The 16303-nt window shown below is 44.4% G+C and overlaps 1 protein-coding gene across 5 annotated transcripts in view; it reads left to right on the top strand.

Annotated features, from left to right (window-relative positions):
• Positions 1-16303, top strand: part of GRIPAP1 (GRIP1 associated protein 1) — a 207344-nt gene that overhangs the window by 45083 nt on the left and 145958 nt on the right. For all 5 annotated transcript variants that reach the window (XM_033922931.1, XM_033922950.1, XM_033922940.1 and 2 more), the window contains exons 7-10: positions 104-255; positions 342-390; positions 551-621; positions 12392-12427. In XM_033922931.1, the coding sequence (XP_033778822.1) occupies positions 104-255; positions 342-390; positions 551-621; positions 12392-12427 (308 nt within the window). The remainder of the gene's footprint in view (positions 1-103; positions 256-341; positions 391-550; positions 622-12391; positions 12428-16303) is intronic.

The raw sequence follows: 16303 nt of genomic DNA, 5'->3' as shown, positions 1-16303 counted from the left end.
AAGATGTCACAAAAGTCAGCATACACATTGGCTTCTGCTTTAACTTGGATTGGTAGTGATGTCGTCAACATTGTCCTTTTCAGTTCTGTTTTCTGATCCTCAGCTCTTCAGGAACGCTTGGAGAAGGAGCTACCAGAGGGGGCCAAAATGAATGGACATGTAGCATCACCTGGTGCCGTCCTAGACCAGCAAATGAATCAGAGCACTGGGGATAAACATCAGGAACCAGGTGGCAGCCCACTGTTAACACAGCTGGTAGGGGAAAGACAAAGCAAATAAATTCTGTCCTGTCACTTTGGCCTGTATTTTGATCCTGTCTGGCACTCTTGTGTTTTTCTCAGGAGGACATAAAAAGCTCTGTGCAGGATCAGCGCTGGAAGGAATTACAAGGTAGGAACTCTACTGTGCTCCCCACCCCCATTTGTTCAGGAAAACGGGTGCTCTTCTAGGAGTGAAACAAGACCTGGCATTCTTCCCTGAAATGCTTCTGGGTATCTTCTTCTTGCCCTGTCTGCCTCTGATTTTTTTTTCCTTACTACTTTTTATTTAGAGGTGGAACTGAAGTGGGAAATGGAGAAGGAGGAGAAAAGGCTGCTGAAAGAGCAGCTGCAGGCATTAGAGGTGAGAACCAAGGCAACAAGATGCACTCACACCACTTGTTTACTGACCAATGTAAGCAGCCAACTTTAATTCCACAGAAAACTTCTCTTGTATCAGCTTTTTACTTATTATAGAGCATTTATAAACCAGACAGCATGAAATGCAATCTCTTCTAAGAAATGGGTTAGCTATTCAGTAGTGGTATATTGATCGGTGCTACCACTGAACATATATGTTTGAATTTTATTTAGCTTACAATTTTTTTTTAAATTAGATTGCATTCAGTTTCTGTGGGTATTTCCCTATCCCAGAGAGCTTACACTTAAGTTATCTAGTGTGACCATTGTCACAAACCCTCTTGCAGTCCAGGGCTAGCGTGTGACAAACACACGGATTCGGGCGCGTCCCCTCCAACTAGGGGTACCTTCAGGATTTTTAGGTGGCCCCAGACAACGGTCTAGGCCCCTTGAGATATAGGGTAAGTACAAGGTTTCACCATATCACCAGACAAACGAGTTCTTTAGGAAAGAATAAGTGGTTTATTCTGACCCCCAGGTCAAAAGATATGCAACAGCAAAACAATATCACTTTGCAGGTCATGGAACAAAAATAGTAAATTGGCAAAAATCAAACTTACAATACATTCTCAAGCAGACAAAAACTCTTTAGGCAAAATTGTCACAGCACACTCTGCTAGCAGTTCAGCTTTTCTCTCAGCTCCTACGTGCAGGCAAAAATCACCCAGCTGAGATGGTTAACCTAATTAGCTCCCTGAAACGGGAGTCACAGCAACATTCCTACAGTTCAAACTGCACTTTAAACATTTCAGCTTGCCTCTGGTTCACAAACTTGTCTTTGAATGTGTACCTTGATTCAGGCTTCAGGCAAGTATTATTCTCAAACTTCACTTGCTTATACAGCTCAACATATATCCCCTTCTTCAGGTTTAACTTGTGCAGCAGAGAAAAAAAAACGATATGCAAAAGGAAAACACAAACCACAAACAGTTTCCCCCGTTGCTTCATTCTTTCATTCAAAATTCCATACCTTCTGTCTGGCCTTCTACCCTAGAACCAGCTATTTCTATCTCCATGCCTTCTACCTGGTCTGGACCCTGATAGTTTGAAGGGGTTAAGACTTCCTCCAAATCCTGCATGGGATAATCCACCACGTTTTCCTCTGCTGCCCTGTTCCACAGCCCCTCTCCTGGCTTGGGCTGTGGGAGTGACTCGCCCTCGTCACTCGCTCCTCCTCCTCCTGTTTGTCTCAGCCTGCTTTTAAACAGATCAGAGCCAATCCCCTTCAGCCAGTAGCGGGGGATGGGTTTTGGCTCTACAGCAGCTTTTCTCTGTCTAGGTTTTTCTATTGCAGTTACCTTCCTCGTGGCTTCCTTAGCTGTTCTAAAGCCCAGAGGCTGCTGTTGCCAATCTGTTTGCCTCTGTTCCAGCTCACTATCTCTTTGATTAAGGGGGCAAGGGAGGTCAGCCTCAAGTTGAGCGCCAGAATCAATCTGGTCAGCTCTTCTGCACTTGATCCTATCATGGACTGGACCAGTGCTGGTGCTGGGTTTGTCACATTCCCCCACCCTTAAAGGATGACCCTCACTTGTACCCTGAGGAGTCCCTATATTCACAGGAATATGTGACAGCCTAAATAAATTCAATGGCGTTTCCTATTTTTGTTTCTTTTATCAGAAGGGCTCGGACTAGGGCTTGTATCACAGAAGTCATCAGGCCACCGTAACACTGGGACTTTGTTTGACTCACAATCATCTAAGCCCTTTGTGCACTCCAACCCTTCTAGACTGAATACCCTGTGGGCTAAGGCTGCTACAGCCTCTGATATTTCTTCCATACCACCCTCCTTTGTCTGTTCCAGTTGAGCCTGTAAGTCACCCAACACCTCTTCCACTCTGTTCAACTGAGATTTATACTGGCCTAGCTGGGTTTCAAATATTTGATTTTGCTTTACCCATTTACATGTTTCACCCTCCTTGTCTTTCCATTTTCCTGCCAAACCTTCCATAAGCTTTTTTAACTCACTCTGCTGTTGCTGATTTCCTGCAACCTGCTCTCCCACTTGAGAAAGTTGCTTGGTCAAGTCCTCTAGAGCTTTATTAAAGGACCCTATATTTTGTTGATTTTGTTCTTCAAGTTCCTGCTTTATCTCTTTACCCAGAGCCTCTTTATCTTTTGTCAGAGCTCTTATCTGAGCTTGTAATTCCTCCATATCCTTCCTCCATTCGGCCCCCTCACTGTGCTCCCCCTTGTGTGAGTCTCCCGGAACCGGGAAGGTTGCCGGAGTAGGTGTTTCAGAACTCTGTATTTGGATGTTTTCTGTCACCTTACTTTTCACTTGAGGAGGTATATTATCCTGGTCAGACAATCGTCCATGTTTACTAGGTTGTGTGTTCCCCGATGACCCAAAGCCTTTCATACCCCTCTTAGTCTCAGGGAAGTAAACCCATCTCTCCAGTCTTGCCGCCCATATACGTTCACACACTATCTGGGCAATGCAATCTCCAGGCTGTACCTGGAATGGTACAGACCCGTGATTTACCAATAGGACCGCTACATTACCCCGAAAATCAGGGTCGATAACTCCTGCTGCTACATCTACCGAAGCTTTCCATGCTAAACCTGAGCGGGGCGCAATCCTTAAATACGAGCCTGGTGGCGGAGACAACTGTAAATCAGTATTAACCAGGGCTCTCCCATTGGCGGGAATCAGTTGTTCCTGTGCGGCATAAAGATCGTACCCTGCAGCCTTCCCATATGCTCGTGTAGGGGCCTTTGCTTTTTCAGATAAGGGTACCCATCTGATTGTGGGCTGCCATTCTTTTCCACCATTTCTAGCTCGCCAGTCCCCTGCTCCTCTGGCCCTCCTGGATTGGAACTGATATTGCTTAGACCATGCTCCCAATATCAGTCTACCCTTAATCTGGGTCTCTTCCCCCCTCCTGCATCCGGTAGGGGTCTTGTAATCACCCCTAACCTTGGTTCTGAGCCAATCCTGACCCAGGATCAAGGAATGAGGTATATTCTGAGCAACGGCTACCTTTAGCTCAATCATTTCTCCCCCAACTCTCAAGTTCACCTGCTGACGGGGATACTCCCTCATATCACCATGCACACACCACACCTTCACTGTATCCAACCCTTTATCACTGGGGCTGGCACCCCTAATTTGATGCCATAATTTCTGTGCCATAACGCTCTGTTCTGCCCCCGTATCAATCAGGGCAGACACTGTCCTACCAGCCACTTGTACTTTCTGAAAATATTCTCCGTGACTAGCTCTCCTTACCCCACATGCAATAGTAAAATCCCTTCTTTCCCTGCATTCCCTTTGACGGTGTCCTTTTCCCCCACACCTGAAGCAATATATGGGAGCTGGATTAAGGGGTTTCTGCATACGATTCTGAGGGTTCCTGGGTGGCATGTTATTATTCGTAGGAGCCTGAAGTGTAGTGTCCCTCTGGAACTGTGTCTGGGGTCTATAACTTGGGCCTGGTTTCTCGGGAAGTCCCTGGGCGTCCAGATAAGCTTCTGCCACAGATAATGTCTGTGTCAGATCCTGGCATCCTTGTTTCTGGATCCACCCCTTTATGTTCTGGGGCAGAGCTTCTAGGAATTGTTCCCTGACTAACTCAGCGAACATCGCTCGTGGGTCTGCCAAGAAAGGCTGTAACCACCTCTCTGCAGCTTTCGTTAGGCGTTGTAACAGCGCCTTAGGTCTTTCTCTAACCTTTAACTGGAGAGCACGAAAGGTTTGCCTGTAATATTCTCTTGTATACCCCAGAAAGTCTAGGATATGTGCTTTCACAGCTGGGTAACTACTGGCCTGATCCGCAGCAATGGTCTGAAAAGCCGCAAGGGTCTCGCCAGCCAAACATGGCAGAAGGCGAACCGCCCACTGCTCTGGAGGCCAACCTGCTGCAGCAGCAACTCTCTCAAAAGAGTTTAAAAAATCATCTGGGGCATCCTGTGGTGTTATTTTACTTAAATTCAATAAATTTAGTGAGTTTTGTCCTACCGTAGGTAGAGTACCACCAGTCCCCAATACCGGTATATGTATCTGTCCACCAGACGTAGGCTTCAATAGTTGCGCCATTAACTGAGACTGCTGCTCCATGGCTCGCATAAAGTCACTGTGATGCCGTTCGCTAGCCTCCTGGCTTGCCTGCCATAGTCCGTGACTAGTCTCCAGGACCTTCTTTAAGTCCTCATTTTGCCGCTGTCGTTCTCCAGCCACCACTGCTAACGCCGCCGGCTCCATGCTGACTCTGTAGAAAAAAATGAAAAAACACACACTCCAAGTGCGATACCACACAGTTCTTTCTCCCCGAAACTATCTTCACCAGCCCCTCTGTTGTATATGCTTACCAGAGGTACTGATGCATCATCGCCTGCGTGCTCATTACAGGGTGCACCACCCTTCTTCAGAGACCTATTGGTCCCCCTTTTGTTCCTCGCCAGCTCAGGACGATGGCCTTGACCCCCGGTCTGCTATCCACCCTTCCTGCAGCAGCCAAACTCCGGACGCTGGAACCGATATCCTTGGAATGTTCAAGCCGCTTTCATTCACCAGCATTTATAATCCTGGTTCCGATGAACCAAACAATAGTAGAGAGTAAAAACAAAAAAAAAATTTTCCACCTTTGCACTCCCCAATCTTCACCTGAAGAGGTAACAGACCGCACTCCTGATACCAAACTGTCACAAACCCTCTTGCAGTCCAGGGCTAGCGTGTGACAAACACACGGATTCGGGCGCATCCCCTCCAACTAGGGGTACCTTCAGGATTTTTAGGTGGCCCCAGACAACGGTCTAGGCCCCTCGAGATATAGGGTAAGTACAAGGTTTCACCATATCACCAGACAAACGAGTTCTTTAGGAAAGAATAAGTGGTTTATTCTGACCCCCAGGTCAAAAGATATGCAACAGCAAAACAATATCACTTTGCAGGTCATGGAACAAAAATAGTAAATTGGCAAAAATCAAACTTACAATACATTCTCAAGCAGACAAAAACTCTTTAGGCAAAATTGTCACAGCACACTCTGCTAGCAGTTCAGCTTTTCTCTCAGCTCCTACGTGCAGGCAAAAATCACCCAGCTGAGATGGTTAACCTAATTAGCTCCCTGAAACGGGAGTCACAGCAACATTCCTACAGTTCAAACTGCACTTTAAACATTTCAGCTTGCCTCTGGTTCACAAACTTGTCTTTGAATGTATACCTTGATTCAGGCTTCAGGCAAGTATTATTCTCAAACTTCACTTGCTTATACAGCTCAACATATATCCCCTTCTTCAGGTTTAACTTGTGCAGCAGAGAAAAAAAAACGATATGCAAAAGGAAAACACAAACCACAAACAGTTTCCCCGTTGCTTCATTCTTTCATTCAAAATTCCATACCTTCTGTCTGGCCTTCTACCCTAGAACCAGCTATTTCTATCTCCATGCCTTCTACCTGGTCTGGACCCTGATAGTTTGAAGGGGTTAAGACTTCCTCCAAATCCTGCATGGGATAATCCACCACGTTTTCCTCTGCTGCCCTGTTCCACAGCCCCTCTCCTGGCTTGGGCTGTGGGAGTGACTCGCCCTCGTCACTCGCTCCTCCTCCTCCTGTTTGTCTCAGCCTGCTTTTAAACAGATCAGAGCCAATCCCCTTCAGCCAGTAGCGGGGGATGGGTTTTGGCTCTACAGCAGCTTTTCTCTGTCTAGGTTTTTCTATTGCAGTTACCTTCCTCGTGGCTTCCTTAGCTGTTCTAAAGCCCAGAGGCTGCTGTTGCCAATCTGTTTGCCTCTGTTCCAGCTCACTATCTCTTTGATTAAGGGGGCAAGGGAGGTCAGCCTCAAGTTGAGCGCCAGAATCAATCTGGTCAGCTCTTCTGCACTTGATCCTATCATGGACTGGACCAGTGCTGGTGCTGGGTTTGTCACACCATATGGCTCCAGAAAAAAGGGGACGGATTGAGACATCCGGGTTTTACTTCCATTGAAAGCAACCAAGATGTCTCAATCTGTTCTCCTTACTTCCATTGCTTTCAATGGAAGTAAAACCCGGATGTCTCAATCCGTCCCCTTTTTTCTGGAGCCATATGGTCACACTAGTTATACCTCAGGCAGTGGAAGATGAAGTGATTTGACTAAGGTCATAAGGAATGTTGTCAAGATTTGAACCTTTGCTTCTCTTTGAGCCTGATGTTCTATCTTATCCACTAAATGTTGAATCTGCTATAGCTGTATTAAGATTTGGTCAAATAAGATTATCCACTTAGGGTGATTCTGTAAAGTGAGTGCTGACACTTATGTACTAGTTATCTGTGAAAATAATTAAAACAATGGCATACATGCACATAGGTGGAGTTTTGGCATTTACATTTATACATGCTATGCTGTAAATATGTTCAGATTTTACAGTGTGTGAAGATAGGCATGTCTGGAAAGCTCTATATACCAATGCTCGAAGCATGGGAAACCAGGTTCTGGGTCTATAGACTGTGATGGAAGAGGCTGAGTTGTATTTAGTAGCTATCACAGAGGAGTGGTTCATGGAGAAGCATGACTGGGATATAGTTACATGGGGCTATAATCTGTTCAGGAAAGACAGGGTAGCAAGAAAAGGAAGGGGGAGTGGCGGCATATGTTAAAGATCATATTAAAGCCACACAAATGCAGGATTTGCAGGATAAGGAAGAGGCATTATAGGTCAATCTAGAAAGAGGGAATGGGAAATGTATTTACATTGGTGCAATATACAGGCCTTCAAAGACAGAAGAAGTGGACAGAGATTCAATAGCAGACATTCAGAATATAGCTTTAAAAGGGAAAGTATTACTAATAGATGATTTTAACATGTCAGATGTTGATTGGGATATCCCTATAGCAGGGTTGTCTAGAAGTAGGGATATCCTGGATTCTCTACAAAGAAAACTGTTCTAGCAGTTGGTAATGTAACCCAAGCGGGATGGGGCCCTAATGGACTTAGGCCTAGATTCTCAAAAAAAGTGTTAAAAAAGTGACGGGCTTCTATCGCAGCTGTTCTTTTTTAAAAAAATCTTTATTCGTTTTCATATCTTACAACAAGTGTGTAATATTCAATCAAAAATAAATTTTACAGATCACTTGACATTCTTACTTATAATCATCAAAGCATAAAAGAATCCCTCCCCACCCATTAATAATAAACCAGTTAAAACAAATATCATATATCCCAATCCCACCCTACTTATAACCATATATAATAAAAAAAAGGGGTGGTTAAGGTGTCTGATCATTAGAATATGTAATCAATGGCCCACAAATCTTTTTAAAATTATTATTAATTTATCGCAGCTGTTCTGATACCGAATTTTAAAAAGAGAGCCATTCTCCAAAAAACACTCATGTAAATGTGGTTGGCAGAGAATAGCGACGACTTTGTTTTTTTTTTTAATTCTTTATTCATACAAATGAAAGAACAAAAGATATTCCACTATACAGGTAATATAAATATCTATAATAATAAAACCCTAGTGCGCGCATGCGCTGTTGAACGATCGTGAATCCTGGTAGCATGAGGTGTGCTTCTGTGTCACTCCTCACGGCACCTGCGCTAACTGGAGGTGCATGTTCCAGGGACTCCTCCCTCCCGCTGCCGCTGCTCTTCAAAGCGGCCTGCTGAGGTTCGACAGCCGCTGTAGCGAACCTCGCAGGCCGCTCTCCACCTTCCCAACATGGTGCTGAAGGAGTCGGGGTTGCCGCTGCCACCACACTCGGTCTTCCTGCAGCCCTGCCCACCGCCATGAAGGAGGAGATCTGGGCTGAGAGGTGAATGATGCAGCCCCAGCTCCAGTTCGAGGAATGGAGGGAGGGTAAGAATGGGAGGGGGGGTGGAAACGGAAGGGGGCCATGGGGCAGGCAGGCATTGCACAACAGGGGACCAGGGGGAGAGGGAAAGGGGGCTGCTTTGGGGGGAGGGCGGCAGACAGCAATCAGAAGGGGGAACAGAAGGGGGCCACGGAGCACGCAGGCATGACACAACAGGGGGAGAGGGAAAGGGGTGTGCTGGGGGGCAGAAAACAATCATGTTTTGCTCTGGGAGGGGGGGGTGAGACAGAAGGGGGCCACGGAGAGACAGGTCGGCATGGTGCAACAGAGAAATACAGGTAGGCAGGGAAGCCAGGGAGAGACACAGACTATGAACCGCCCATTGCTCATGTAAATGAGGTTGGCAGAGAGTAGCGAAGACTTGCTAAATTTGCATGTGCCCATGTGATAGCGATGGGCACATGCGCAGAAAAAAACACATAAAGACAAAAAAACCCCAAACAAAACACAACAGTGGGAGATATTCAATCTCTCCTGCTGCCAACCATCACCCTCCCACCCCCAGCAGTGGGAGGAAAAGAAGGCCATGTTGGTTCTCAAACGTAGTAACTGAGAAAGTAAGGAAAAAAAAGATTAGCTTTCATAAATTACAAAAGATCACAGAGAGAAACCAAGTAAAAATAGCTATTTCCTACAGAAAAAACAGGAAACTAGATTTCTATACTAGAAGTCAGAAAGGGGTATATTAAAACTAACGTCTATAGCTAAAGTGCCCCCAGAGAGTGATCAACTAAATGCTTTGGTCCGCTCAGAGATATGAAACTCCGAGAGAGAAGGAAACCCTCTACTCTCGGGATGAGTTTACCGTCCAGTCATTGCGACCTTTAGATGTTGAATCACTCTTTGAGACGCTGTGTGGTTTACTTTTTTCTTCTTTTTAATTGTTTTTTATAGACTTTCTTCTCTTGTCACTATAATAATATTATAAATAGTTAATGGCTTTATAGATAATTCATATTAATTTGCATACAGACAAAAATATCACCGGTTATAGTAAAAACTCCACTTATCTTTTACAACTTCTGGGGGTCCCAACGTGGCCCCGTTTCGGAATCTGCTTCAGGAGACCCGAGCTAAAATGGCAGTAAGTGTAAAAAGCTTAGCTAATCTCCGGATCAATTTATCTCCATGATAATGTGGTTGTATCTGCAATGCAAAAATAGTTATTCAAAAACTGCATCTAATGTATGGACTCTGTTCCGTGCTCACTACACTATGCAACTTACACTTACTTCTGTTGGAGAGGCGCATGATGTCAACGTACCTTTATGAGGAGTACAAAATTCTTTCAACCGACACGAACGCTAACGTCCGGTCCTTGTTGTAAAAGGGAAGGAGGTACGTTATGTGCATTACGCGGTGATATCACTTGCTAAAAACAAAATTTATGGTACAATAAAGTTGAAGTTTGCAAACAAAACTAACAACGTTGCACCACTGTTATAGATTCCTTATAGAAAGGCAATCCACTCGATCTCATTGTTGAGTCCATTCTGATGGAGAGAATTTCAGAGAGTGATTCAACATCTAAAGGTCGCAATGACCGGACGATAAACTCACACGAGAGTAGAGGGTTTCCTTCTCTCTTGGAGTTTCATATCTCTGAGCGGACCAAAGCATTTAGTTGATCACTCTCTGGGGGCACTTTAGCTATGGAGGTTAGTTTCAATTATATATATAACTAACCTCCATAGCTAAAGTATATATATATGTGTATATATATATATATATATATATATATATAAGTAAAAATAGCTGGAAAAGTTGAGAAGCTGGTCAAGTAGTTAGGAAAGCAAAGATGTAAATGGAAGAAAAAAATAGCAGACAATGTAAAACAGGGGGATAACAATTTTTAGATATGTTAGTGATAAGAAGTGCAAAAGTAGCATTGTGAGACTCAAAGGCGAAGGAGGAGAAATTTAATTATTTTATTTATTTAAAACTTTTCTATATCGTTTAAAGAAAAGACTACATGGTTTACATCAATAATAGCATGCATAAAATAACAGACAAACTAAAATCTTAAAATCTCCATAATTAAATAGTTTCTTCTGTTTAAGTTACAGCTAATAAATCACAATCCAATATTTCTTTCTTTCTGCCTATTGCATGCTTCCTCTCCTCCAGACCTCATTCCATTCTCCAACCAACATCTCTTTCTGTCCCTCCTTGAGTCCAACTTTTCTTTCTTTCTCCTCTGCCCCTATTGGCAACATGTCTCCCTCTCTCTCTCTCTCCCTCCCCTGCTGCAAAGGGAGTTGGGGGGGTAGAGAGAGAGAGATCCAGGGTGCATCTCTCCCACTCCCTCTACTACCACATCCAACATTTCTCCCTCCTTTCTACCAGTCCAACATCTTTCTCTCTGCCTCCTACATGCTCTCTCTTCCCCTCTCTCCTCCCCCTCTCTCTCTCTTCCTCTTGCTCTGTCTTCCTCTCCCTCTCTCTTCCTTCCGCTCGCACTTTCTCTCTTCCTTCCGCTCGCGCTTTCTCTCTTCCTTCCGCTCGCGCTTTCTCTCTTCCTTCCGCTCGCGCTTTCTCTCTTCCTTCCGCTCGCGCTTTCTCTCTTCCTTCCGCTCGCGCTTTCTCTCTTCCTTCCGCTCGCGCTTTCTCTCTTCCTTCCGCTCGCGCTTTCTCTCTTCCTTCCGCTCGCGCTTTCTCTCTTCTGCTCGCTCGCGCTCTCTCTTCCTCTCGCTTGCGCTTTCTCGCTCTCTCTTCCTCTCGCTCGCGCTTTCTTGCTCTCTCTTCCTCTCGCTCGCGCTCTCTCTCTCTCTCTTGCTCTCGCTCGCATGCTCTCTCTCTTCCCCCTATCTATCCCTGTCCCCTCCCTTCCATCTGTGTCGAGTTCATGCCCCCTCTCCCTCCCTGCACGTAAGTAGCTGCCCATCTGTAGAAGCCTCCACTGCTTCCAGGGATCCTGGCTTCCTGCCTGCCCCTGCTGCAGCTGGGTATTCCTCCCTCCCTGCCTCCCCTCCCCCAAAGCTGACCCAGTTCTTGTCCGAGCCGCACTCATTCTTTCTGTCTGCAGCAGGGACGGCGCAAGTGGCTAACCCATAAGCCTTCCCTCTGATGTCAACTCTGATATAGGAGAGAAGGTTTCTGGGTCAGCTACTTGCGTGTAGTGTGTGAATTGCTGTGTGCACCGTCCATGCAAGCAGTACTTCTGAAGACCGAAGGAGCGAGTGTAGCTTGAAGAAGGTGTCAACTGTTGGCTTCGGGGGCGGGGGTAGGCAGGCGGGCAGGCAAAGATTGCAAGAAGTAACTTCAACGGTGGGCAGGAACATGGGATCCCTGGTGGTGGCGGCCGCCTCTATGATGGGCAGGAATTTGCGGCCAGGCTGTATACCCCAAACAAGTGGTCCCCATACCTCCAAGGGTACACATATTGCGTGCTTTAAGGAATCTGATTTGCGGAGGTAGGCTAAGGCAGAGGTTTGTTAGGCGATGAGTAAGATCATTTCCGGGCTGTTTGGAGCTAGAGGGCGTTACCTGGGAGTGTAGCGCATACCCAACATGCATTACCATCTCTTATATCCATAAGAGACTTCCCTCATCATAGCTATTAACTGATCAACTTTCTCTTACAGTCCTAGAAGAAATCTTACTTAAATGAATCATGTGCAAGAGTGGCTTAATGGTTAGAGCCGTAGGCTGAGAACCAAGGAAGCCTAGTTCAAATGTCTCTGTGGCTCTTTGTTATCTTGGGCAAATCACTTAATCTTCCATTGCCTTGGGTACAAATTTCTGAGGACAGGAAAATGCCTACTGTAACTGGATGTAACTCACATTTAGCTACAATTGATAAAGGGGTGAGCTAAATACCCCCCAAACTTATGAGATCCTAACAATAAATTTTTTTTTTTGGCTTTCATTAATAGAGATCTTCTCTCTTTCTCTCTCTTTTTTTATTTTTTTTTAGCTTATGAAGCAAGGCCTTCAGGAAGAACTGAGTAAGGTAGGTAGGGATGGGAAAGCCTCTGTGTAGTTTATAACCTGTAGGTGTTTTTGTAGATGTATTGACTAGCTAAAGTTCTGCAAACCTTTCTTTCAGGAACCTTGACTTGTCTAGCAATGAAAGTACAGAGGTGTTCTGAGATTCTTCTGAAATCTGTTTAGAAAAATATAGCTAAGGTTTGTGCACACACTAATAAAACAAAGTAATTACTCCTTATTTTCCTTCCAGATCAGTTCAGATGCATAGGTTTGCCTTCTCCTACCAGCAGATTGAGACAGAAAATATTCTGTGCAGCTGCCTCCTTGTCATGATTTCTTTGTCTTTAGCAGCTGGAGAAGTGAGACATCTGTGCAGTCGGACAGCCTAAAGTGTCTCACAGGGAACTTTTTTGCAGCATACAGCAACTGAGGATGTTTCTAGCCTGGCAATGGAGATGGGATAGTGAGCTTCCCAAAGCCATAAAGAGGACACGGAGTCAGCAGGTTCAGCAAGTGGCCCAGCAGCAGGAGAAGTGCTGTACATTGTGTGATACTAGTGCTCAGCTTGGATGGGTTGGCAGTGCCATTTGTGTGACACTAGTGCTCAGCTTGGATGGGTTGGTAGTGCCATTTGTGTGTTCACACTGCTTCCCTGATTAGTGCAGCTCCTGCTGCTGCAGTGAGTTGTAACGAGGGACTGTGTGCTGGGGAGTTGAGATGCAGACCAGTAAACAGGCAGCAGGCTTCCATGGATGAGGACCTGATATTGAGAATCACCACCTGTGAATGAGGAGCCATTTCAGAGAGAGCCTCCTGTACTGAGTTTAGAGCACTGCTGACAAGAGGTACTAGTAAGGCAGCAGGTCAGGCTCAATCCTTCAGCTGGAGAAAGGATTGCCTAAAGAAAGGATTGACATATAGAGTAGTCAGGACATCCAGGCATGCCTACTTCCACCAGGCATGGCCCGTTGGGAGCCAAGAAGGCTAGAGTCTCTGTGGGACAGTTTGGAGGAGTTGGATTCACTGAAGATGTGGGGATCTGGAAGGGGGAGTAAGTCTTGAGTGGTTGGAAGAGGAGTTGCCACCAGGCTCACTCTTTGTTTTACTGCTCACGGCACCTTGGCTCACTATTGTTTTTATAACTGCTCATTGTTTTAATTTGTTTTACCGTCTCTCACCTGACCTTTCGCCGCCGCTGTGCGGCGGCGCGCCGAGGACTCCGCCCCCTAATACCCCGTCTCTCACCTGACCTTTCGCCGCCGCGCAGCGGCGGCGCGCCGAGGACTCCGCCCCCTAATACCCCGGTACATGACATTTAAAGTCACGTCTCTTGCGGCGCACGCTGCTCACTCTTTGTTTTACTGCTCACGGCACCTTGGCTCACTATTGTTTTTATAACTGCTCATTGTTTTAATTTGTTTTACCGGTAACTATAACTATAATTTTTAACTTCAACTATTCAAGTTTCAATTGCTGTTTTTACTGTTGTTATTTTACTGTGGTTTTATTCTTTATTGCTGTTATTTTACAGTGGTTTTATTCTTCTCTGCAGTCTCTCACCTGACCTTTCGCCGCCGCGCAGCGGCGGCGCGCCGAGGACTCCGCCCCCTAATACCCCGGTACATGACATTTAAAGTCACGTCTCTTGCGGCGCGCGCCAAAGGAGCGCACCTAAGGAGCAGGTTCTGCTCCTTAGTGCGCTCCTTTGTGCGAAGCCGGAGTGCGCTGACACCCCCTTTATTCACAATCGACATCTTAAACAATTTGCCAACACTAATCTTTTCTATACTGTGTCTATCTTCCTAGCAACCATGAGCCTTCTTATCTCTGAGTCACCCATGAACCCATATAGCCAGGGCTCAAGTGAGCCTTCACACATACCGGTTCACTGGGGCCACCGGCCACCAAAACCTAAAACAACCGAACCACGACAGGTACTAATTAAATCTCTTCAACTAACGCAAGGCAACACCTATAACAAAAATCACGCCTCTAACGTTATTATACCATCCACAATTCGTTCTAACTCTCTCATACCCAATTCTAATAAATTAAAGCTAGGACTTATAAATTCCAGGTCTATCAAAGGTAAATACCACTTAGTCAAAGAAAAAATTATTACAGAAAGCTTACATTTACTCTGCATAATAGAAACCTGGTTAACAGAAGGCGAAGAAGCTTATTTATCCTATTGCTGCCCACCAAACTACACATTTATTTTCAATCACCGTCAGAACCGAAAAGGAGGTGGGCTAGCCATAATTTACTTAAAGGATAGCCTAAATACTATCGAATATTCCACTGGAAATACTGAAATTGAATTCTTACAGGTCCAACTTAACTCTACTCCTAAAATTGACATACTTTTATTGTACATTCCACCTCCAACAAATCAAAATAGCTTATTTTCTCTTCAAAATTTGATCTTTGATTACAGCTCCACATCGGAATTTCCTCTAATATTAGGAGATTTCAATTTTCATTTCGACGATCTTTCCAACCCCCTCACAAAAGAGCTCTTAACCTACATTGAAATACTTAACTTACATCCCCTCATCCATGAACCTACTCACAAGGCCGAACATATTTTGGATATGATTTTTATCCCTAAATCAGAGCATCTTTACTGCAACAATACCTTAAATACTCCAGTTCCCTGGTCAGATCATCACTTAATATCTTTCGAGTTAACAATAAACAATAAAATAAACCCAACTCCAATTCCCAAGAAAATAACTTACCGTGATTACACTAAATTAGAACTCTCTTCAGTTTCTGCTTTCCTTCTCTCAAGGCCTCCCTTATTAGAAAGTGATACCCTCGAACACCAACTTAATTCTTGGAATGAAACAATCCAACTCCTATTAGACAAAGAGGTTCCCCTAATTAATAAAACAATATCCAACAAAAAAACCCAAAACCCATGGTATACACCAGAACTTTCACTAATTAAAAGGCAACTACGATCTTTGGAAAGAAAATGGCGAAAAAACAAAAATAACGTAAACTTAAAAGCTTTCATAGAACAATCGCAATACTATAAAAATAAAATTAATGAGTCCAAGAAAACTTTCTACTCAAATAAAATTAAATTAGCCAGAAATTCTTCTATCTTATTCTCTATATTAAAATCCTTCAATCCAAAACCCCAAAACGAAAATAAACGCTCAAATCTTTCAGCTCAAACCATGGCAGAGGCTTTCTGCGAAAAAATCACAAACATCCGTAAAAATTTTATCTCTGATCCTACCACTAATCCCTCGGAGTCACACACTAATAACATAATTCCTTGCGCTAAGTGTTCTAACTATAAAGTTCCATCGTTAGACGAAATAAAATCAATTTTTCAAAGTATTAATTTAAAAAATACTCCCTCTGAGATCATTCCTCCCTTAATTTTAAAAAAATACTTTTCTTGCTTTGGCCCACTATTGCACTCAATAATTAAAAAAAGCCTTACATCAGGGGCAGTACCAACAAGTTGGAAAGCATCAACAATATCTCCTATATTAAAAGACCACAAAATCAGCTATGACGACCCCACCAACTATCGTCCAATTGCTAATATTCCTTTCTTAGCAAAAATCACAGAGAAAGTAATATTCACTCAACTATCAGACTTTGCCAATTCCACCAATGCTTTACATCCCAATCAAACAGGCTTCAGGAAACATCATAATACAGAATATTCCTTAATTGGGCTCACCACCAATATCATTTATAATCTTGATCATCACAACTCGGTAATTTTATTTTCTCTCGATCTCTCAGCCGCATTCGACACAATTGACCATTCTCTTCTTCTGGACAGACTTCATTCCATAGGCGTTAGCGACCTAGCCTTGCAATGGATTACCTCCTATCTTTCTAACCGTACTTCTACGGTACGCTTTAACAA

The sequence above is a fragment of the Geotrypetes seraphini genome, chromosome 1 (assembly GCF_902459505.1).
Source record: "Geotrypetes seraphini chromosome 1, aGeoSer1.1, whole genome shotgun sequence".
NCBI lineage: Eukaryota > Metazoa > Chordata > Amphibia > Gymnophiona > Dermophiidae > Geotrypetes > Geotrypetes seraphini.
This window is presented reverse-complemented; position numbering and strand designations above follow the sequence as displayed.